The sequence below is a fragment of the Labeo rohita genome, chromosome 16 (assembly GCF_022985175.1).
Source record: "Labeo rohita strain BAU-BD-2019 chromosome 16, IGBB_LRoh.1.0, whole genome shotgun sequence".
Lineage (NCBI taxonomy): Eukaryota > Metazoa > Chordata > Actinopteri > Cypriniformes > Cyprinidae > Labeo > Labeo rohita.
In genome coordinates, this window is record NC_066884.1 from 17,194,330 (window position 1) to 17,217,795 (window position 23,466).

The following is a 23,466-nucleotide window of genomic DNA, read 5'->3' on the forward strand; positions in this document are numbered from 1 at the left end:
TGCAGAGGACGTACAACAGCAATCCTCCACCACTGTGTTTCAGGCATCTGACTGTTTGAAATGCCGAAAGTGTGTTCAACTACCCTGCACGTCTGGATATGTGCCTAGTTATAATGCTCTTCCCCATTATTTTTTCATCGTTTTACAAAGAACTGCTGCTGTGATCAATAGAAAATGTAAACAAACATCTTTCTTGAACATTATTTGATTTACCATCTGTTTTCCATGGACAGTAATTGCACAACGTTAATTGTGCCAGGCACACAGCCTTGAGTTTGTGAATAAAACCTAAGTTGGATAGAACGAAAGCATTTGAACGCTTATGACTTAAATCTTGAAATAATGGTCATAAGAAAATATTTTTTAAACAAACAAACAAAAAGGTTTGCATGTGTTTATATTAGATACATTAAAGTACTTAATATACTTGATAAATTTAATATAAAATGTATATTATATTATATTATATTATATTATATAATTATAATAAAGTGCAATATTATAGTGAACAAACTGAATTAAATTAAATTAAACAGATTTTAAAGGATTAGTTCACTAACAGGAAATTTTTATTCTGGAAATGTACTTACCTCCAAGTCATCCAAGATATTCATGTCTTTCTTTTTTCAGTTTAAAAGAAGTTATAGTTTTTGAGGAAAATATTCCAGGATTTTCTCCATATAGTGGACTTCAATGGGAATCAACGGGTCCAAATTGCAGTTTCGACGCAGCTTCAAAGGGCTCTACACGATCCCAGCCAAGGAATAAGGGTCTTATCTATAGCGAAATGATCTGTCATTTTCAGAAAAAAAGAAAAAAAAAATACAAATTTATATACTTTTTAAACACAGATGCTTGTATTGCACTAGCTTGACTTCACACGTTACGTAAACACGTTGAAAAGGGCACGCTAGACATAGGCGAAAGCTCCGACCCAGTGTTTACAAACCAAATGCGCAAAGAAACACACTTTATAAAAAAGATAAAACAACAACGTCAGACAATTTTTTAGGTTGGAGGAGATGTTGGAGATGTTTTTTGCCCTATCCTGCCTTTTTGAACCGAAGTACACAAAGAAAGAATTAACCCTGTGTGGCCTTTACAACGTGAATACGTAATGTGTGAAGTCGCAGACACGCATCACAGAGCTAGTGCAAGATGAGCATTTTTGGTTAAAAAGTACACCATTTTTTATTTTATTTAGAAAATGCCCTATCATTTCAATATGTAAGACCCTTATTCCTCAGCTGGGATCGTGTAGAGCCCTTTGAAGCTCTATTGAAACTGCAATTGAGACTACCTGATCTCATGACAAAAACGTACCTGTGGGAACTTTATTGCAAGACTCAAAATACGTACCAATGAGTACATATCACTGCAGTTTACAACAGAATTGAACACTAGAGGTGGTAAAACAACAAGCACTTGTACTCATTTTCGTACACAGTTATGATTACAGCTCCATATGTTTCGCTTTACGGTGTTGACCCCCACCAGACTACTACCTCCCTAGTATTGGTAGGTTTAGGGTTAGGTGTAGGGGAGGGGTTAGAATTAGGCAATCGTGTAGCGATTTCAGCGAGAGGGGGTAATTATTTTGCAGAGGGTCGAAAACGGACACAACACCAAACGTAACAAGCTTGCTCGGTGGGTACGGAATTTGACTTAGAATCCTTGGGTACAAATCCTGTGAAAAACATGACTCATGATGACAGAGCTGAAAGATGAGAGATTGAAAAACAAGCTAAAGGCATGCTTGTGATTGCGTTTTTACTTCACATTCACTTTTGTTCATACCATTGGGTAGATTTTGGTGTAGTGCAGATGGTATGTTATTTTAAAACATCACGGAGCAGTGTTATAGCGCCACTCAATAGACATCTCAAGTCAGAACTGCGGTGATGTGTACAAAACCAACGTCACATAAAACGTACCATATGTACGTTCATCTGTTTCGGGGAGGAAAAAAGAACTCTCTTTTAGCACTACTCAGTGGACATTTCTGTAACTGCAGTGATATGTACTAATTGGTACGTATTTTGCGGAAAAAGTTCTCACAGGTATGTTTTCGCCATGAGATCAGGTTGAATTTAGACCTTAAACCTGCTGATCCCCATTGAAGTCCACTATATGGATAAAAATCCTGAAATTTTTTTCTATTCTTTTCGACTAAAGAAAGACATGAACATCTTGGATAAAATCGTTGTGATTAAATTATCAGGAAATTTTTATTCTGGAAGTGAACTAATTCTTTAATAATGAGCTGCATATCTAAAAATACCTCTACTGTGAACATCAGTTTCCAGTTTTTACAATAATTATAGTTATTTATCAACACAGGGCCAGATTTAATAACCTTTTGTGCCAGCACAAACCTTCTTTTGGTATTAAAAAACTACTGTCAAGACAGTAAAAGCAGCAATAAAAAGGCATGGACATGCAGCATGCGGTTAGCCTTATTGCATGTGGCTTTGTAGGAGTTTTCCTCACAAAACGTATGGGCGGAGAGTATTTAAATAAATCATGCAGCGTGATGTACTAAAGTTTGCGGTAGTCAGTTCACTGGTATTTGCAGTATTACTCATCTTTCCCATAAAAATCATATTTTAACCCATTTTGCACCTGGGTCATTCCGTGTCAAATCAACCAAATTTCGAAAACTTCCCTGGCTCAAATTTTTGTTTTTGCTAATATTTTTTCTAAAGAAAGACAGACATGTATAATGATGAAAGCCAAAATATTAAATGTCATGGATGAATATTTACTGAGTAATCCACTATTTTGTAGAGGGAGGTCAAAATGGCGATTTTCACCTTAGGGTCAAGTTACAGCGGGGTAAAAATGACTTCAGAAAGATGGCAGCATCATTATCTTATTTTTACACAGAGATTGGTAAGTCTATTAGTTAAATCTGTTGACTTTAGCAATCTTTGTTGCATTATGTGCCAATCGTGACCATTCAAAAATAGGAAAACAGCACTTTTCAAGTTTTTCTCCTAAGTTTGCATGCCTGTAACTCAAGAATATTTTAATGCCCTTTTAGATATTGATCTTAACAAACTTTCCTTTTGGCATCTTAATTTTTAAGGCCCTGTATGGCTCAGTTCCAGAGATAATGGAATTTCAATATGGCTCCAGGAGTAAATCGTTTTGACCGCACAGGTCAAAAACCAAATGTGGGCCAGTTTGAAAAAATATGATACTTCTTTTCTTTTAAAGACGAATGTCTAAAAAACAAATAATTGTCGTTTCTTTCTGTCAAGACAACTGCATTGAACATACCAGTCTGAGTGCCATAAATATTCCTTTTCCAACATTTGCATGCCTATAACTCAAGAAGTATTAAAGATATCACAATATGATTTTAGATTCTAACTTTTCTTTTGGAATCTTAATTTTCAAAGGCCTATATTATTCAGTCCCAGAGATATGGGGATCTCAATGAGGCTCCATGTCCAGATTGTTGGATGTTACCCATTTTCAGTGGTTGGGAACCAAATGTTGGTCACTTTGTGTACAGCTGATACTTATTTTATTTAACGAACAATGTCCGAGGAAGAAATAATGTTGAAATTTTAATTGCATCTTGTTTTCCTTGCATTTTGTCTATCTTTCTTCAGACCTCTGGTTGAGTTGACGTGGAATGACCCACCTGTGTTGTTAGTAGATTACACTCACCTGATTACCACTGGCTTGTTTGTGACCCTATGCTAATTTGCGCTGCTCTTGGTAGATTGTGTTGATCATTATGTAAATGAGAAGGCTGCGCCTCTGTTCTTTAATTTGCACATTATCATTAAATCGGCCACAGAACAGTCTTACAATTATGTGTCCTGTTTAGGCCCATGAAGTGAAATAGTCTTAGTGTTTCAGTTGTACCTGTAGGTGTGGAAAGGGTTAAATGGAAGAGCTGTATGGTAAAATATTTTATACACAGATAATATCAAAGCATTGAGCCTGGCAGATTGTCAAGCGCTGGCTTCTGGCCACATAAGAATTCTTTTGCCTCATTATTTAGGTTATTCATGCTGCTCAGATCAAAGAACCCACACATGCACAAACAAACACACAAACCTACCTATTCACTTTCACATTTAAGCATAAGACTCTTGCACAAACAGGATGCCACCTAAATCCATTCAACGCTGTAAACAAGAGAAAATCAATTGCGCCAAAGCCCAAATGCCATTCAGATACAAACTTGGAGAGCAGAAGACAGCAACTCTTCTGACCTTCTGACTTCAAGCATGTTCTATGTCAACAGACACACAAAAATTGCATGCACATGTCAAAACAAAACATACACTGTTTCCTGTTTGTTTCCTGATTCAGAAGAGTTTCCACAGGTGTGAGCATCCTAAACAGTCCACTGTTTATTCTCATGGTCAGACACTGACGCTTTCTGTTTGCCCTTGTTGACTGACCTCAGTCCAAAAATATAGATGAATGTAAATAAATAATTAAACTGACTTGGAAATGAGGACAGAACTGAATATATAAAACACACACAGACATGCGAAGAGAGAATATCACACCCTCCAGGATCCCACTGTCACTGTAACCTTGACCCCATGAGTTTGACTATGCCCAAAGCAGTGCATTGTGGTCTACTGGATGCCTTCGAGTCAGCATGGATGAAAACTGTGAGTCATTCTCTTATTGCTGCAAACCGCTAATGTATTATACTGCCTAATGAAAGCTGGAGGGAAACAGCATCATGTAAGAAAACAACATCATAATTAAACAAGTTATGAGGATAAAAATATCAGGAAACATATGAATATTGCCCTTGTTTAAGAAAAATGCTGCTAGCTGAAATTAACTCATACTCACAGCAAACTCATATTAGCTTTGTCAATCTGAGTCTCACAAACAACTACAAACAAAAACACACTCTGTCAGGGTACAGCTCAATCAGGGTATAGCTCCAAGAAATGCTGTAATGCTGTAATGCTGTCACATTTAAAAAGTGTTTTTGTTTTTTTTACTTTTTGATGCCTAACTTAAAACATTTATAATGTGTGAGAAAAAAATATAAGTATATTATAAAAGACAGTAAAAATTAAACAACTATCTTTTGTACTGTTATTGGATGCACTACAGCAGATATTATCTTATTATTAGTTAGTATAATTAAGGGCACTGTGAAATCAGTTTTTCCCCCCATATTCCATTTTATTTTTTCCCAAATTCTGTTTCTTCTGTTTTAATGTTTACGGATTGTGTTTTTGTTTTGTTTTGTTTAGTTTTGTGTTTAATTTTTGTAGACTCTGTTTTAATGGTTCAATTTTTTAAACTATTCATCAAAATGCATGCTTAATTAATTGAAATCATGAATCATTTAACAGGAATTTATTAAAAGTTTAACAAAAAAACAAACAAACAAACAAAAAAAAACTTTTTGAGGCTCTATGAAACAGGTTTTATTTATGTCTCAAATTCAGTTTTATTTTTTTAATGGTTACATTTTAAACATATTCATCAAAATGCATGTCTAATTAATTGAAATCATGAATCATTTAACAGGAATTTATTAAAAGTTTAACAAAAAAAACAAATAAACAAACAAAAAACATTTGAGGCCCTATGAAACAGGTTTTATTTATGTCTCAAATTCAGTTTTATTTTTACCAAATTCTGTATTTTTCATTAATTTTCTGGATTTCACTAAAGTTTAATAATCAAAAGCATCTCTAATTCATATATATTTTTAAAAATAAATATTTATTTATTTTATTGTATTTATTGTATTTATTTATTTTTAAAACCACTATGTTGTGTATTTACATTTCTCTGGTAAATCAATTGTGGTAACTAATTTTACTGATAAATATTCCTTAAAAAATGTAGTCGTAGTATTATTTGTGATTTATCGCATACAAAATAAAAGTTTGAGTTTGCCAAATATATGTGTGTGTATTGTGTGTAATTATTATGTATATACTGTATAAATACAAACACATTCATGTATATATTTAAGAAATATTTACAAGTATATGTATTTATTATAATTCATTTAGAATTTATATTATATATAAATAAAATATTTTGTACATAACATTTCTCTTAAACATATACATTAATTTGTATTTACATAAACGTAATAAATTACACACAGTACACACACATATATTAGGCAAATTCTAATTTTTATTTTGTATGCGATTAATCACGATTAATCGTTTGACAGCCCTGGTTTGTATATAATGTAATGATAGGTTTTTTTTTCACAAAAGAAACTGTAAAATGCTAATGAAATGACTCCTCATATTCATATTTAAATAGTATAGCTTAATATTCACAGACGCATGTCCATATCGTGTAAATGTAATTCCGTGACATTCCACATTATACAGTAAATTCCTTTTTTATGACTGGATTGCGCAATTCCATCCGCGTTTTTCGCATCGTGGAAATCACAGGGGCTTACTTTGATGGTAATATTTACAATCTATTTTAAATAATTCATGTTTTTTAAATTAAAATGTCTAAATCCGACACAATTTAAAGAAATAAACATTATTTACACTACATTTATAGATCATCTGCCTCTACTGTGTGTTTCGTACAGTTCACTTCACACACTGATAAATATAATCATACTGCAGAAGTAATAATTACGAAGTCACAAACTGTCAGACTCCTATGTATGGACGTCACTACACCTGTTTACCACACATCACATGCCATAATTACAGATGTTATTGAAAGCCGCAGCACAGCCGGTGAGGCTGTGTGTGTTTGTGAAGGGGGGTATGAGTGGGAAAAAGGATTAGAAAGGGGTTAATAAGAGGCCAAAGAAATTAATTATCCGTGTTTACCTTTGTATATTTTAATAGAATTCTTTCTTCATCGTGCTGATCGGTCAGGATTATGATTAAGGCCTTGCCATCCACACACACACACATACTCACAAACACAATAAGCTTTTCATCAGTATTCCTTCATTCCTGTCTGAGAAAGGAAAGGAATACGAGTGCTAAGAGTGTTGAGTAGAGCAAACAGACCAGCTGTATAAAAACTGCAATAGTGCATTCAGTCTCTGCAGGAGATCATAAATCCCAGTTATGATGAATGAAGGAGCTTAATAACACAGTGTGAAGTGGGTAATGAGCAGCACTTCTAATCATATAGTTTATAATCAACAAACAGGCTATGCACGTTGAAGCTACTGTTGAAAGTTGTGTCACTAATGTGAGTGTCTGTGTGAGCGCAGTTCATTCGAGGGCAACCCTGTTCACTTATGCAATTAACACAAACAGGAGATTTCCTAAGAGAGTGCTTGAGTATGTTTTGATTAGATCAATAGAGACTCTCATTTAGCTGCATGACAGCAGGACAGTTTGCTTACTTTTTTCCTGTCGCATTATTCTCTCAGTCTTTAGTTAGTTTAAACAATAGTGGCAAAGATTGGTAATAGTGCTGCCTAATCGATTAATCGCGATTAATCGTATCCAAAACAAAAGTTTACATACACCTTGCAGAATCTGCAATTTGTTAATAATTTTACCAAAATGAGAAGTTCATACAAAATGCATGTTAATTTTACCGACCTGAATAAGATATTTCACATAAAAGACATTTACATATAGTCCACAAAAGGAAATAATAGTTGAATTTATAAAACTGAAGCATTTTCATACGCTTGATTCTTAATAATGTGTTGTTACCTGAATGATCCACAGCTGTGTTTTGTTGTTGTTGTTTTTGTTTTGGACAACTTAGAGACTCATATACAACTGTTACAGAAGGTTCAAATGCTCACTGATGCTTCAGAAGGAAACACAATGTATTAAGTGCCGGGGGGTGAAAACTTTTGAATTTACAGATCAGGGTAAATTTAACTTATTTTGTCTTCTGGGAAATATCTTACGTAGCTTCTGAAGGGCAGTACTAAATGAAAAAAAAAAAGATAATTGTGCAAAATAAGAAAAATGTACACATCTTCATTCTGTTCAAAAGTTTTCACCCCCGGCTCTTATTGCATTGGGTTTCCCTCCGAAGCATCAGTGAGCGTTTGAACCTTCTGTAACGGTGGCATATGAGTCCATCAGTTGTCCTCAGAGTGAAAAGATGGATCTCAAAATCATACAGTCATTGTTGGAAAGTGTTCAAATACACAAAATTGCTGAAAAACCAAAGAATTTGTGAGACCTGAAGACAAACGAGACAAAAATGCTAATGAAATGACTCCTCATATTCATATTTAAATAGTATAGCTTAATATTCACAGACGCATGTCCATATCGTGTAAATGTAATTCCGTGACATTCCACATTATACAGTAAATTCCTTTTTTATGACTGGATTGCGCAATTCCATCCGCGTTTTCCGCATCGTGGAAATCACAGGGGCTTACTTTGATGGTAATATTTACAATCTATTTTAAATAATTCATGTTTTTTAAATTAAAATGTCTAAATCCGACACAATTTAAAGAAATAAACATTATTTACACTACATTTATAGATTATACATTATAGACAAACAAGTGAGTCATGAACAACTATTAATAAACAAAAAAAACACAGCTGTGGTTATCACTAAATAAAACATAACATGCATTTGTATGATCCCTTATATTTCTGTAAAATAATTAACATTTTGCAGATTCTGCAAGGTGTATGTAAACTTTTGACCTCAACTGTACATATAAATATGTTCCATACACACATACAGTACATTATGTAAACAAACTTATTTTGGATGTGATTAATTGATTTGACAGCACAATGATTTGAATTAATTTAACTAATATTAATATCAAAATCCAAATCAGCAGATTTTTATTCAGACAGGGTAGCCTTGTGGGCAGCGTGACGACATATAGCGCAATTGCTCTAGGGGCGTCCCAAGCTCGAAGACCTTTCTCGATCCTGCCCCCTTCTCTCTCTCCCACTTCGCTTCCTGTCAGCTATGATCTGTCCTATCGTAATAAAGGCAAAAAGGCCAAAAAAAAGATGATGTGAAAGTTTACCTGTCATAAATATTTTCCATAAAACTGTATTTTGACAATATTTAGCTGTTTATACCAGCCAACTGGCAAGTCATTGTATTTTATGTACAATTGTGAAAGCCATTTTTACTCACATTTGGTTCTTTTCGAGAGTTATTTTTGAACCCAGACTTCCACCTACGAATAAATTACTAAGCACAGTTAGTGAAGATGCTAAATGGATGGCGGAGCGGAGATAAGGTGATTGATGCAGTAGTTAAACTGATGATTAGTGAGCCTGTATGCTTTTTTTGGTGCTTGCTGTGACGATGCAATTACTGCTCCCTACATCTACTAATAACCACTGAAATATCTTCAGAGGTAAACGGGTACCCTCAGAAACGTGTGTGAAAACAGCTGCTGGGAAGCAGTGTCCAGGGAGACAAAGTGGTTTTTGCTGGAGAAGGGAATGTTTGGGATTGGCCCAGTAATTTGAAGTGTAGTTTATTTCGGTGTCTGCAAGGAGGAAGAGGAAAGGAAAAGCATGAATAATTCTGTTATTAAGCAGCTCCAGCTCTCATTCCACTGTTTTGGGTGGTGAGAAACACAGAGAATAAGTCTCCTTCCACTCTCAAAGTGTCAGAGGGATATTATTTAGTTTCCGCTGTATTAAATTTACCCTGTTATCAGCCGAATTAAAATTAGCTTGCTTATTGTACCATCACTGTATTCCTCAGCTTTTCACTTGTCTTTCTTCATTGCCCACAAAATCCACACACACAGAGACCCTCTCTGGAGAAATCTTCTAGTTCATCGAGTACATCGGCAGCTGTATTGATAGTGACAGGTAGCATAACTCATATAAAAATCTCTCTTTTCATGTTTGTTGATTGCAGGTTACTGTGTGGCTAAATGTCAGAACACCCTGTCTGAAAAATCTCCAGGCTTTAATTAGTACTCTCAATGGATGGCTTCTCCTCGGCTTTGTACTCAAAATTAGAGCTCCACAACAACTTCATGCATACATTCACAACAACAGCAACACACACACACACACACACACACACACATATATAACTGCAACCCACTACTCAGTAATTCATCTTGACACACAAATAATGAATAGAGACACATAGCTGTGGAAGAAAAACAGTAAGGTGAGATGTAAGAATACTACAGATGCGCAATATATAAGATACATTGATACCATATACATTACTGGCTGATATTAGATTTATCGGTCACAGGGTATTTAATTTCGATTACCTATGCCATCATCCATTGCTCACTTAAGGTTAATCTTTAAAAACACTACCAATTTAACAACAAATGTAATCGCTTGCAAATCTCATTTGATATAAGAAAAAAATAGTATCCATTTTTTATAATTTACATTGTAGTGTTTTGATGCCCAACTTCACCTGTAGAATTTTAAACAACTGATTTTAGTTTTTGGTATTTTGTTTTTTATTTATTTTGTCAAAATAGTATATAGATTTAAAGCAGAATACCAGTTCTGTAAGCATTGTCTGTAACGTTGTCAGCACACACTGCAATTCTGGAGAGGTTAACCTGCCATATTTATCTTTCTCAGAGAGTTCACTGTACTGCATTTTGGGAAACTCATGACAGGCAGACAATAAAAGATGTTCAGTCTTGCCGGTTACAGTTACCAACTCCCAAATAAAAAAGAAAAACAAACACATCTTACTTTATGTAGACTACTAGTGTCTTGTATGAGGTAATGACATTTTGCATTTTGCATTTTTTACATTTGCAAGTGCATTTATTAAGCTGTTTTTCTTTTCGCTGGTCCACACAGTGGTGGTTATTTCAGGTTTTACCATCCTGGGGACATTTAGTTTTCACCTTCACCTCGCAAACCTGACACACACAGTCCACCTCCAGTCACAGAAGTGTTCACTTTTTCCTTCTCTCTTTCTTTTCCAATCGTTTGATACCACAAAAAATGTGGTCTATCAAGGGAACCGCACAACTTCCACCTTCACCTCTGGCAATGTTATCCCCATGACAACAGACTTACTGTTGCAACTCACTATTACAACTACTAGTAACCGGCTCCCCAACTTCACCTGAGGTTTTTTTTTTTCACTCAACACAAGAACACACAACCTCAAGAATATCAACACGAGTTTTTAAAAAATCCCATTATGTGTTTTCCACCAACTGGCAACCCAGGGTATCAAAATACTATTGGGTAAATTGGCAGTGGCACACGGAAATTCCGAGACAGAATGCACATTTTCAAAGTAGAATATCTGGCTGTAGCATTGTTTTTCAGAGAAACAAGAATGGGAATTTAGCATTTTCCTAAACAGCTGTGAATTTATTATGGTGTTTTTATGCTTTGGTACAGTCAAAAGTACATACAGCAGCTTTAAAGGGTTAGTTCACCCACAAATGAAAATAAGCACATTATTTACTGACCATCCAGGCATCTTAGGTGTATATGACTTCCTTCTTTAAGACAAATACAATCGGAGTTATATTAAAAATTATCCTGGCACTTCCAAGCTTTATATAATGGCATGGGTGGGAGTTTCTCTTCATCAGTCCAAAACAAGTCCAATAAAGTGCTCCAGGGGGTGAATAAAGGCCTCCTGTAGCGAAACGATGCATCTGTGTAAGAAAAATATCCATATTTAAAACGTAATAATCACTTTAATCTAGCTTGCGCCAACTGGTCGTATACGGAAGCTACTCTGGGCAGATGACGCATGACGTCGGCATTGCGCATGAGCATTTGTGGCTCAGAAGCGGCGAACTCGGACTCGCAGTGAAGAGACCAAAACAAAAGAACGGTCACCAAATTAGAAGTACAAAATGAGGATTTGTAAAGAAATATGTCGGAGGATTTCAATATAAGCCAAGAGGAGATTGTTTTTTTCTTTGATAAAGTAAGAAAACTTTGCTTCCTTAGCTCCTGTAAACAAATGTTGGTTTTTGTGAGAATCACCGGCGCATACGCAATGCATACTTCCTACGTCATCCACTCGGAATGGTTTCCGTGTACGACCAGTTGGCGCAAGCTACATTAAAGTGATTATTACATTGTTAAATATGGATATTTTTCTTACACAATGCATCGATTCGCTACAGGAGGCCTTTATTCACCCCCCTAAGCCGTGTGAGGCACTTTTTATTATAGATGGATGCACTTTATTGCACTTTTTTGGACTGTTGAAAAGAAACACCCACCCATGCCATTATAAAGCTTGGAAGTGCCAGGAAAATTTTTAATATAACTCCGATTGCATTCATCTGAAAGAAGAAAGGCATATACACCTAGGATGCCTGGAGTGTGAGTAAATAATGGGCTAATTTTCATTTTTTGGTGAACTAACCCTTTAATCCTTATGAAAGAAAGACGTCTATTATGCTCAGAGATGCTGCATTTATTTAAAAAAAAAACAGTGAAATTGAAATATTGTGAATTAGTACTACAATTTCAAATCGGTAATCACAAAAAACAATTTCTATTTTAATATATTTTAGAGAAAACCATTTGAAAAATTAAAAAACGGCACCTGAAATATTGCTGTCTTGGGTTTTTAGACAGAGATGGACCAGTGGATTGAAATGATAATTTAAATTATATTCTTGCTTATCTTGTTTATCAGCATTGCATTCATTCCTCAAATGAAGCTTATCATTAAGCATTGTTCTTAGAAAAGATTTTCTTGGAAAGACAGAGGGGAAACAAGGCACCTTAGAGACGGATGTGAATGCATTGCTCTCTCCGCCTCCCTCTCTCTCCTCTAGACCCATTTAGAAACACTTACAGGCCATTAACAATCATTTCCCCTGATTAGAATGGCCTTTGAGTGCTTGGACAAATTGCTTTCAAACATGTTAGAAAATCCTCAAGCCATTTAGACTGTGTATTTGCCGGTACCCAGCAAGACCCATTCTGTCATTCTCTCTGCCTCTCACCAACCCTGTTAAAACAGTGTGAGGCTGAGATACTTTGAGCTGTGTCAGCCTCAGGCACTTTCTCTCTCTCTCTTTCTTTTTCGTTCTATCTTCTACCTCACCTTTCTTTTAATTCATTGCATAATTACAGTAAGTGAGGGCCATTAATGAACATCCAATTCTGCCTACGGTTTGAAAACAATAGGTTCTCGTCTATTGTTACTTCCTCCCACGCTATGTCAGGTTTTTTTTCAGCTTAAAAGCAAAAGACTGGAGGCACAGGGAACCGCTGTTATGTGCCGCTGTGTGTATGTGACTGTAGGATGACCTCTTTGATTAATTAGACTCTCATAAAGCATTTAATCAGCTAATCGGGCAAATTAGCGCTGCAGAAATGACCCACAAACGTGTTTAAGTGAAAAGGGTCCATCTCTGTGTGTTAAGCAAAGTCTGTGTGTTTGTGTGCAGGCTTTTGTTTGTATTTTTTTGCACTGTAAGCCGAAAGGAGAGAGTGATTCATTAGCCTTCCTGCTTGATTAGAGATCCCTGGTCGTGTTAACGTCAGGACCCCAACACAAAGAGTTTCAGACAGGCAAACTCCGAGAACGGCTGCGGCCAGGCCTGGGGCTGAATATTAAACGGCGCCTGCTACACTCCATTAGCACAGCAACAGAGCTAACGCTCCTCAAAAACAGCTGAGCTAAGTACAGCAGTAGCCACTCATTACCAGAATGGCCGGAATCATTAGTAAGCCACTTGCAATGTAAGACAGAGAGAAAAAGAACAAATAAAGTATCAAATTAACCTTTAAAGATTTGAAACACAACTTATTACCAGCAATTGCTATATCATTACATATACTGTAAGACTGAAATACAGAATCACATGCCAAAAAAAGATAGTAAAGTCACAGAGCAAATATCTTATGTAGCTTCTGAAGGGCAGTACTAAATGAAAAAAATATGATATTTAGGCAAAATAAGAAAAATGTACACATCTTCATTCTGCTCAAAAGTTTTCACCCCCGGCTCTTAATGCACAGTTTGCGCTCAGGTTTTAACACCCCTAAAGCTTGTAGTGAGATTGGTGGGGGGTAATTGAGAATGAATGGGGGAAAGTCACGTGAGAGAAGGCAATGCCTCCATCGTGATATGATCGGCTATGACTGGTTATGTTCAGCTGTGATTGGTTTATGCGTTAAATCCCACCTCTTGTGTTCCTGTGTGTTCCACATTTGCAAATATATTGGTCAGAATGACCACTGATATATATATATATATATATATATATATACACACACACACACACGCAAGCACACATACATATAGCAACACCACTATATCTGGACTCATTTAATAAACTACTACAGTAAATGCTCATTAGTGTGTGTTTGTAGTGTGCACTTGGACAACTGCCTCTCCACATGACAGCCCAACGGGGCCAAAAGAAACTTAGGAGCACCTGCTCGTTTTTGTTAATTAATTTCTTTATTTGGTACTGTGTCAAAATGCAAGTTGTGGCATCACAGATAACGGTTTCTCTGGCAGCTCTTAACTAGAAAGCACAGAGTGGCATTATATAAGTCGACTGGCAGCGGTTCAGAAGAATTTAAGAGCTAATATGCAAGTACCACGAATGGCAAACTCCATAATCCGTAACTACAGACTAGCAATGAAATATCTTTGTTACAGGAAGGCGGTGGTTTTCACATCACCCTGGTGTTTCCTGACCATAAGGCTCATGAAATGATGACTGCTGCAACTAACGTCATGCCATTATGATTCATGTCCACAAATAAAAAAAAATCTTCTGAAAGGAAAGAAAAGGCTATGTTGAAAAACATGTGCCAGATTCTCAGAAAATGACTCTTTGTACTCTTGTTGGTTTCATATGGCTTTGAAAAAATATTTTTATACCAAGAAAGGTTCATGTGGTGTAACCAAGTAAAATAAAATGTTTTCCTTTGTGGGAATACATGTGGGAGTCCACATTTTCATCATTATTTCCAACAAGCATTTTTTGTCGTACTACATGATTTTGATTTTGTAGATAAAAGTTCAAATATTAGCATTTTTATAACAAATATACACCACAATACAAAAGTTTTGTGCTGTTAACATACAGTCAAACCAAAAATTATTCAGACACCAGATATAATTTTTGATATTTTTTTACTAATGGGTGCAGGACACTGCACTGCATTCATTTATGTAATTGAGGATAGCAAAATAAAGTAAACTGTGACATATTATACCCAAAAATGCTTCATACAGTGGACTACTAGTAAAAATTTGGGACCAAAAATAAGTTCTATCACAGTTTAACTCTAATAATAGTCATATTTAATACCATTTTTTAAACTATAGTGAATAAACTGTGATATGTCAGTAATGCTGAAGGTGTCTGAATAAATTTTGGTTTGACTGTATATTTGAATGCATCAAATTGATCAAAATACACAGTAAAGACATATTATGATACAAAAGATTTCTATTTTAAATAAATGCAAAGAAAAAAAATTGGGTGATTCCCCTGAAAAATTGCAAAAAAAAGTAAAATATTTTAACATATTTAATGCACACAAACCCATGAAGAAACGCATGTTTATCTCAGCAGGAGCCGACACAAACCAACAAGCATCTTCACGCTAACGCAATAGCTGCAATGTTTTAGAACTAATTAAAACTCATGGCCTCTGCACATAAATTGTGCATTTGTGTCTCACTCATGCTGGCAGAGCAATCAACATATGCCTCTTCAGTGGCATACATGTTTTAAAAATGCGGTGGGAGACGGCAGTTTGGAATGCAAACCGGGTCTCTGCTGCAGCTCAACATCAAACATCCACACAGCGTCATGGGCGGAGTGAGAGGGAATAACCCAGATACTGAGCGACTTCGGCATAAGATCTGCTTGGAGCCTCTCCACAAAAAGCAGAGATGGAGCCCCATAAGACGAGCTTGATGATACTGGGTGAACCACAGGGCATAGGAACAGGTGTTGACTGCTGTAGCGGAAAGCTGATCCAAATAAGTACTCTGGGACACCTCACTGAGACCGAGACATTACAGTCCAATGAGTTAAACAGGAGACTCAATGATGGGGAACACTTCTGTAAGGTTTAGTTTTGGTCTTAAGGCTACGCCACAGGAAGCGCAGGAGGATACAGCTGTTTCTGCTGTTCTAAAGACTTTTATGAGCAGAATCTGCAGAGAAACTCTCATTTATGGCAATGTATGCTGGTCTGGAGGGTGGAGGGGAGAGAATGTGGATTAACCCCTTTGAGGGGTCAAAGAACACATAAAAAATGCAATTCATACTGTACATGTAATGACTGTATGACTAATCTCTTCTATGAGATTGCGTCAATGCCTGTTAAAGTATGATATAATATGATATAGTATGTAAGGTATAATTATATATCATCATTATCAAATTATATGTTATATGTATAATAAATATGATAAAATTATTCCTTTCTATTACAAGGCAAAGTTAGTGAGTGGTGGCAAAGTGGTGAGACTCCCTAAAATGTAATGATATTGTAATTAGTGATATTTAGACTGTTTTTTAAAGTATTTCAAACCTTCTGGAAAATAATGGTGACTTGATGTATTCGAGGTTTACAGACAGTATGTTTGTACTTCATACTTGATGATTCAGTGGAGTCATGCTCATTCCAAAATGAGAAGGCATGTGCACCCTTCAGATTTTTGAAATCCATCCCAAATGGATTTTGAATACAGCTTCCAAAAGAAAGAAAGAAAGAAAATCTGTGATTATTGTAGGTTCAAAATAATAGTGGGGGTTCTGCATACAGGTGGTTGGGGAAATCAGTATAAAATTTCACTTAATATTCATTTTTAGGTTTTCCATTTAAAAAAAAAAAAAAAAGACTTGCAGAATAACCAAAATCATTGCACACTAGGTATCTGGGGCTCAGCTGCAACATGTTTTTTTGAAGGAAGATAGAGAACAGCTTCTATTCACAAACTGTGCTGTCAAAAGATCAGGTGCACTTTTAGCCTTGTGGTGTCCAGCGCTTAGGTTTTAAATTTAAAATGTTTAAATTTTTAAATTAAAGCTACCCCATGATTTGCTCACCCTCAAGGCATCCTAGGTGTATATGACTTTAGACAAATCCAATCGGCATTATATTTTTTAAAAAATGTCCAAACTTCCAAGCATTATAATGGCAGTGAATGGGTGTATTTTTCAGTAGTCCAAAAGAAGTCCAATAGAGCGAATCTATCCATAATAAAAACAGTAACTTTATAAATGGTAAGTTTCAAAATAAGCATTCGAAAGAATGTTATTCCAACGGATGACACAGGACATAAGCGTATAGCATAAGCTCCGGTTAGGATATGGTAGTCTCATGGAAACCAGGTTTTGTTTACAGGAGCAAAGGAAGCAAAGTTTTCTTTATTTAGCAAAGAAAACTTTTGGCTAATATCGAAATTCTCCAACATTTTTCTTTACAAATCCTCATTTTGTACTTAAAATTTGTGACTGGTGTTTTGTTTTGCTCTCTCCACAGTGCTTCTGTGTTCATCACTTCTCACCGGAGCCAAAGTAGTACCTTATGCTATATCTACATCCTACGCCATCCGCCAGAATGGTGTTCTGTTGTGAATGTGTGTATGAAGCTACAAATTAATGTTTATAAAGTTTAAAATATGGATATTTTTCTTACAAAAACACATCAGTTAACTTCAGGTGGTATTTATTCACCCCTCAGAGCAATGTGGATCACTTTTTATGATGAATGGATGAGCTTTATTGGACTTATTGGAAATAACACCCATTCACTGCCATTATAAAGATTGAAAGAGCCAGAACATTTTTTAATATAACTCAGATTGGATTTGTCTGAAAGAAGAACGTCATATACATCTAGGACGTCTTGAGGGTGATTAAATTATGAGGCAATTTTAATTTTTGGGCGAACTATCCCTTTACAAACGTTCTTAATATTCTGGAATAATGTATGTTAATAATGTATGTTACTGATTAAATTCAAATGTTCTTGATATTTACACATATAAGAGGTTACTCTACAAAAAAAACCCTGCAAGTTTCAAAATTAAATTATTATTCAATTATTATATTATTATTTTTCTGTCTTTCTGAATCTGAAATGGGTAGAATCGTGACATCCAGTGTTGCCAAGTCCACGATTTTCCCACGGAATTGGGCTACTTTAACAATGTTGCAGTGGATTGTTTTTCACGTCCACGTGTTGAAGCGACCCCAAAAACTTAATATTTAGCCCCAGGAATACTAATTTTACCAGGGGGACCCCGCCAAAAAAAACATATATTTTACCCCCGAATACAATTTTTAATGGGGGACCCCCCTCGAAATGCGATTGGGCTAGTTTTGAGTAGCAATTGGGTGGTTTTTGTTGTGAAAACCTGGCAACCCTGGTGACACCAGTCTATCAGTGATTTGATTTCTGCATTTTTAGATTTATATTTATTCATTTAGCAGACGCTTTTATCCAAAGCGACTTAGAAGTGGGAAATACATCAAGCGATTCATCCTAAAGAGGCAAATCGACACAGGAAGTGCCCATAATACCATACATCAGGCATTGTTCAAATAAGTACAAGCTAGAAAAGGAAGAATAAGAAAGAGTAGGACAAAGGTGTTTTTTTTTTTTGATTAAGTCAAACTGCGTTGAAAGAGATGAGTCGCTTAATTTTTATCAAAACTGCCTTTTTAATCAGTGACACAGTTGACACTACTCAACAAGTCTCGTATTTACAGTTGGTGAGATTGCAGAAAGTACATTGCAACAACTAGATTATTACATTTTGTGCTCTCTGTAGACATTACTGTGTTCGGCAGCAGTGCAGCACTGCAATGTTTGTTGCAACGAGAGTACTTTTAAGAATAAAGCTATACTTAACACTGGCAGCTGTTACAGTAAAAACACAACAAAAAACATAAAACACACACAAAAAAAAAAAAAAAAGAAAAAAAAAAAAAATACTCAACCTTGAACAACAACCTGACAATTATTCACCAGTGAGATGCCCTCTAGTGCTAGGCTAGAGAACAACTGGAGCACGACATGCCCACTTTTTGAATCACCACCAGTGTTTCTTCCTCCATAAATGAGAACAGTTCCCACAGCTTTCTTTTGGCCTTCACAGCTTCCAATCTTTTTACACAAAGCCCTCTAAATGTTGCATAGTGACCGGATTATGATGTTAAAGACATTTAGCGAAGCTTAAATGATTTATTGCATATCTGACATTTTGAGGGCACAGCACTGCAACATACACAAACGATTATTATGTGATGTAAGACAACAGAGGCTGTCAGTCAGAGAAACCCGAGCATGTCATTCTGCAGTCTGTGTGCGTTTGAATATGTGCCTGTGTGATCGTGTGTGTGTGTGTGTGTGTGTGTCCTCCTCGTGCTTTGAGTTAGAGTGAACATGGCACTCTGATTTAAGCTGGAGCAAATGCACCCTTCACAACAGCTGCTCTGAAATTACCCATCAAAACTATCACTACTGAGCCCAGCTTCTTTCCAATCAGCCTGCACTGTCTGTCCATCCTGTAGGGAAGGCCAAAAGTAAAACACACACACACACACACACACACACACACACACTTCTCTCTCAACTTACAAGGAACAACAGGTACAAGTCTCAGTTTGCATATATGTCAGTCTTCGCTCATGTACAAGTCTTCATTAGCACACACAACATTCCGAACAGTAAAAAACCTGAACCGGACATAAAGCTTAGTGACATACACCAGCACAGCCTCAATTAAGCATGTGAAATGGAATGGATTATAATGCTGGCTGAAATGACAGGTGAAACTGCCTGGACAAGATAAAAATGTTTCTCTCACCCTGCTCTCATCGCTTGTTTCTGTCTGCTCTCTTTTGGCTATAGAAGCACTAAATGTCCTGTTATGACCTTATTTTATCTCACCTAATTTCTGATTTGCTTCATGCTCTTTTCAAAGCATTAAACAACAAAAGGAAACTTTAAATTTATTCAATATGCTGACTAAACACAACTACAATATCTTCAGTGGAAGAGGCCAATGACTCCCTCTAAAGAATTACACATACATATGGATGACAAAAAAAACCATTACACTGCAAAATGATTTTTCAAAGTGGAGTCAAAAAACATATTACTTTTGAGTCTTCCTACTTTAAAATTTTGTTACATTCAGTATGTTACATGCCATTTGCCTTTGTAGTTATTTGTGACATTTACTAGCAATTTCTGAGTGAAAACTGTTTCAAAGTAAATCCTGTACTTTTTTTTTTTTTTGGAGATTTGTATGTTTTACAAAAAAAAAAAAAAGTCTTCCTACTTTATATCAAAATGACATTCAGTGTGTTCCTTGCCATTTCTTTGTAAATATTTGTGCAATTTCTGAAAAGTGAAAACGGTTTCTAGACCTTTTTTTTTTCAAAGTAGGAGACAGATTCACTTGTAGTTTGTGATGAAGTAATAACTTTAAATAAAAATGACATTTCAAGAAATACACTGATATCTGTTTTAGAATGGTTAGGACCATCAGTGAATTTCCCATTCAGTTTCTGAAGCTTGTAAACAAGGTGCTGCGACATCCATAGGTGGGTTAGTACCAGAACAGTGCTTGAGGTCAAAGTTTAACATACAGCTCAATAGTCTGAGCCCACCAGAGCAAGACCTGCCATCAGTCTCTGTTAGGAGAGCGTCAGGGGTCTGTAATCACAGCACAAATAAAGTCACAAATGCCTCATAGACTCACAAGCCTGACATCTGAGATATATCCAGTGATGCTTTACACATTACATACATAAAATCCCTCATCCCTACTACATAATGCTTTTAGGATTTTGCTGTCTAATGCGGTTTACAAGTGAAGGTCATGCTGATGGCATTCGTTTCATAGATCATTAAATCATCTCTTCTTTACATTTCATTTAAAGGTCCTCGCACTTAATATATGGACATCAGAAAGTACATGTCCGGATTTTGCCGTCACACGCGTTTTATAAACACACTTCAACTATGACAACTGGGAACTAAAACATAAAACCAATCCAGACCAACAAAACGTGCTTAATGATTTTCTAATAGCGTTATCTTTAATAAACAAAAACAACGATTGATTAGTATTACCGGTGATTCGCCTCCGGTGCTTTTGCAGAGCGGACCCCGGAAAACTCCTTTGATGCTCCGGTAGTGTCCATTGCTGAGGTGCGTGGAGCTGATCACAAGGTAGTAGCACGCCATCCGGTCCAGCGTCACCCATGAGCGGGCTCAAGGGACGACCAGGCGTGCAAGTTACTTTGGAGGAGATCTCGCAGGGGTTACACCGAGTGGAAGTAGCCGGAGGACGCTGGTCCGATCGCTTCAGTCAGTACTGAACGGCGTTACAAGGACGCGCCGATAAAATACGCAACTGCTGTGATTGCTAATCGGAAACAGTGTCCCATATTTCTGTCACATCCTCTGTCTGTTTTCCTCTTTAAGAAGAGACATGCACCTGCTCTCCAGCCTAGACGTCGTTATTGGATGCTGCTCTGGAGTTGCCAGGATTGTTCAGTCCCACAGACAGCGTTTAGCATTATTGTTTATATCCAATACAAGAAACATTTCAACTGAGGTCATGTCTTCCTCAAACACCCTCCAAAAAGTCACGTCTGTAGAGTGATGTAAAAATACACAATCCAGTGCTAATTCAGTACTGGGGTACTTTTTAATATGAGTGATGCTTTAGCTATCGTGATTTCAAAGGAGTGCGCGCTTCTTCAATTGACCGCTCAACTCTCTCACGAATGTGCTGGATGTCCGATCGCAGATGCTCTTTCCCTGCGCCGAAAATGATCCGCGCTCTGAGCCGAGTCCAAATGAGTGTAAAGCAGAGGTTTCCTCTGTTTCTCTCTCTATCTCGCACGCGCTGACTGACTCTCTCTCTCTCGTTCTCCCTCTCTCTGCTAAAGAGGGATTTGAGGGAGAGTAATAAAGCTTTCAACGGAACGTGGGCAGTTTTGGGCGCTGCAATGCAATCAGTGTGTTAAGAAATCCCCATCTATCCATCTATCTATCTATCTATCTATCTATCTATCTAGTCCGCATTAACTGTTGGCTCACAGATAATACACACATGCATAATTAATCTTAACGCGACTTTTTTTTTGGCACAGGAGTGAATTAAAATATAGTGTTTTATTTAAAGAAATATATATAAAAACACCTAAAATTAATTTACTGAGCCATTTCTACCAGTGGCGTCGTAGACACAAAGTTAGATTGTAAGTTAGTCAGGCAACAGTACATTTTGGGTAAGGAACACTGTCACGTTACCACTTCAAATTTTCCGAAAATATCCACCTCATTTTTGCCGTTAAAGCGAGAGCAGCCATTTGTAAATTTTATGGGTCTGGCTTCCGGGCTCATATGCATGTATCTGTTTTTGGGCTACTTCTACATTAATCCAGATATATCTGAAAACTGAGTTTCGTTTTAAAACGCTCTCCAACCACATTAGTGCTTTCAAGAGTTTTCCAAAAGTTTCATATCCACACTGAAACGGCGGAAAGCGTTAAATTTCCCTTACTGCGCATGTGTAAAACCTAATAAAAGCTCACTGAGATGATACAGATGAAACAGACATAATATGTTTTTGCACACTTCATCTGGCATCATTTTATTTACGGAAATATCTCATCATGCACTGATGCATCCATGTCGCGGTCACTCATGTTTCATCTAAACAGCAGTTAAATTTTCTGTCATCTTTTTAGGGCTATAATATGAAGATTGTACAAAGCAAATATCTTTAGCAACACTGTGAAAGTGAATAGCACATAACAGGCACAATTACCGGTATAAACACAGATGTCTGCTGGTACAATGTGTGTCAAATGACTAAACATGTATCATTGTTTTCAAAAGCCTCCGGTTTCACAGTCCACACTACAACGCTAAAACTGCCTTTTCAAATTTATCCACTTTGGACAGTGTTTTCAAAAAGCTCTGTTTTCCCTGACAAAACCGCCGTCTCAGTGTGGACGGAAGGCCAAAACCAGGGTTGCCAGGTTGTCACAACAAAACCCGCCCAATTGCGTTTTGAAGAGGGCCTACCGTTAAAATTGTGTTCTTGGGGGGTAAAATACATGTCCTTTGGCGGGGTTCCCCTGGTAAAATGAGCATTCCAGGGTCTAAATATTACGTTATTGGAGTCGCTTCAACCCATGGACATAAAAAAAAAAAAAACCCCACTGCAACAGTGTTAAATTATCCCAATTCTGCGGGAAAACCATGGACTTGGCAACACTGGCCAAAACGACACGGACGTGGCCTCAGCTGTACAAAACAGCTCGTTTTACTGCTTGATATTGCACATTGGTGTGTCTTACCGTATTATTTTAATGTATTATATTAATTGATTGACGGCGATCTATATCTCTTCTGACGAGTCTCTCTACATTTTCTCCTCTTTTGTAAGGTTATAGAAATGCTATCATGATTTTTTTTCTTTTGCTATTGTAGCAAATGTGTTGCAGTTTCTGTTCACCACTAAAGAAGTTTACACAACTCTGACAGCAACTGCTTCTGAGAACCCCCT

The 23,466-nt window shown here is 36.6% G+C and overlaps 1 protein-coding gene across 1 annotated transcript in view; it reads right to left on the reverse strand.

The window, feature by feature from the left end:
* Window positions 1-21,817, reverse strand: part of LOC127178217 (G patch domain-containing protein 8) — a 116,633-nt gene extending 94,816 nt beyond the window's left edge. Inside the window, 1 exon segment of the mRNA XM_051130943.1 lies at window positions 21,015-21,817. Within this exon segment, the coding sequence (XP_050986900.1) occupies window positions 21,015-21,128 (114 nt within the window). The 5' untranslated portion in view covers window positions 21,129-21,817.
* Window positions 21,818-23,466: the final 1,649 nt, after the last annotated feature.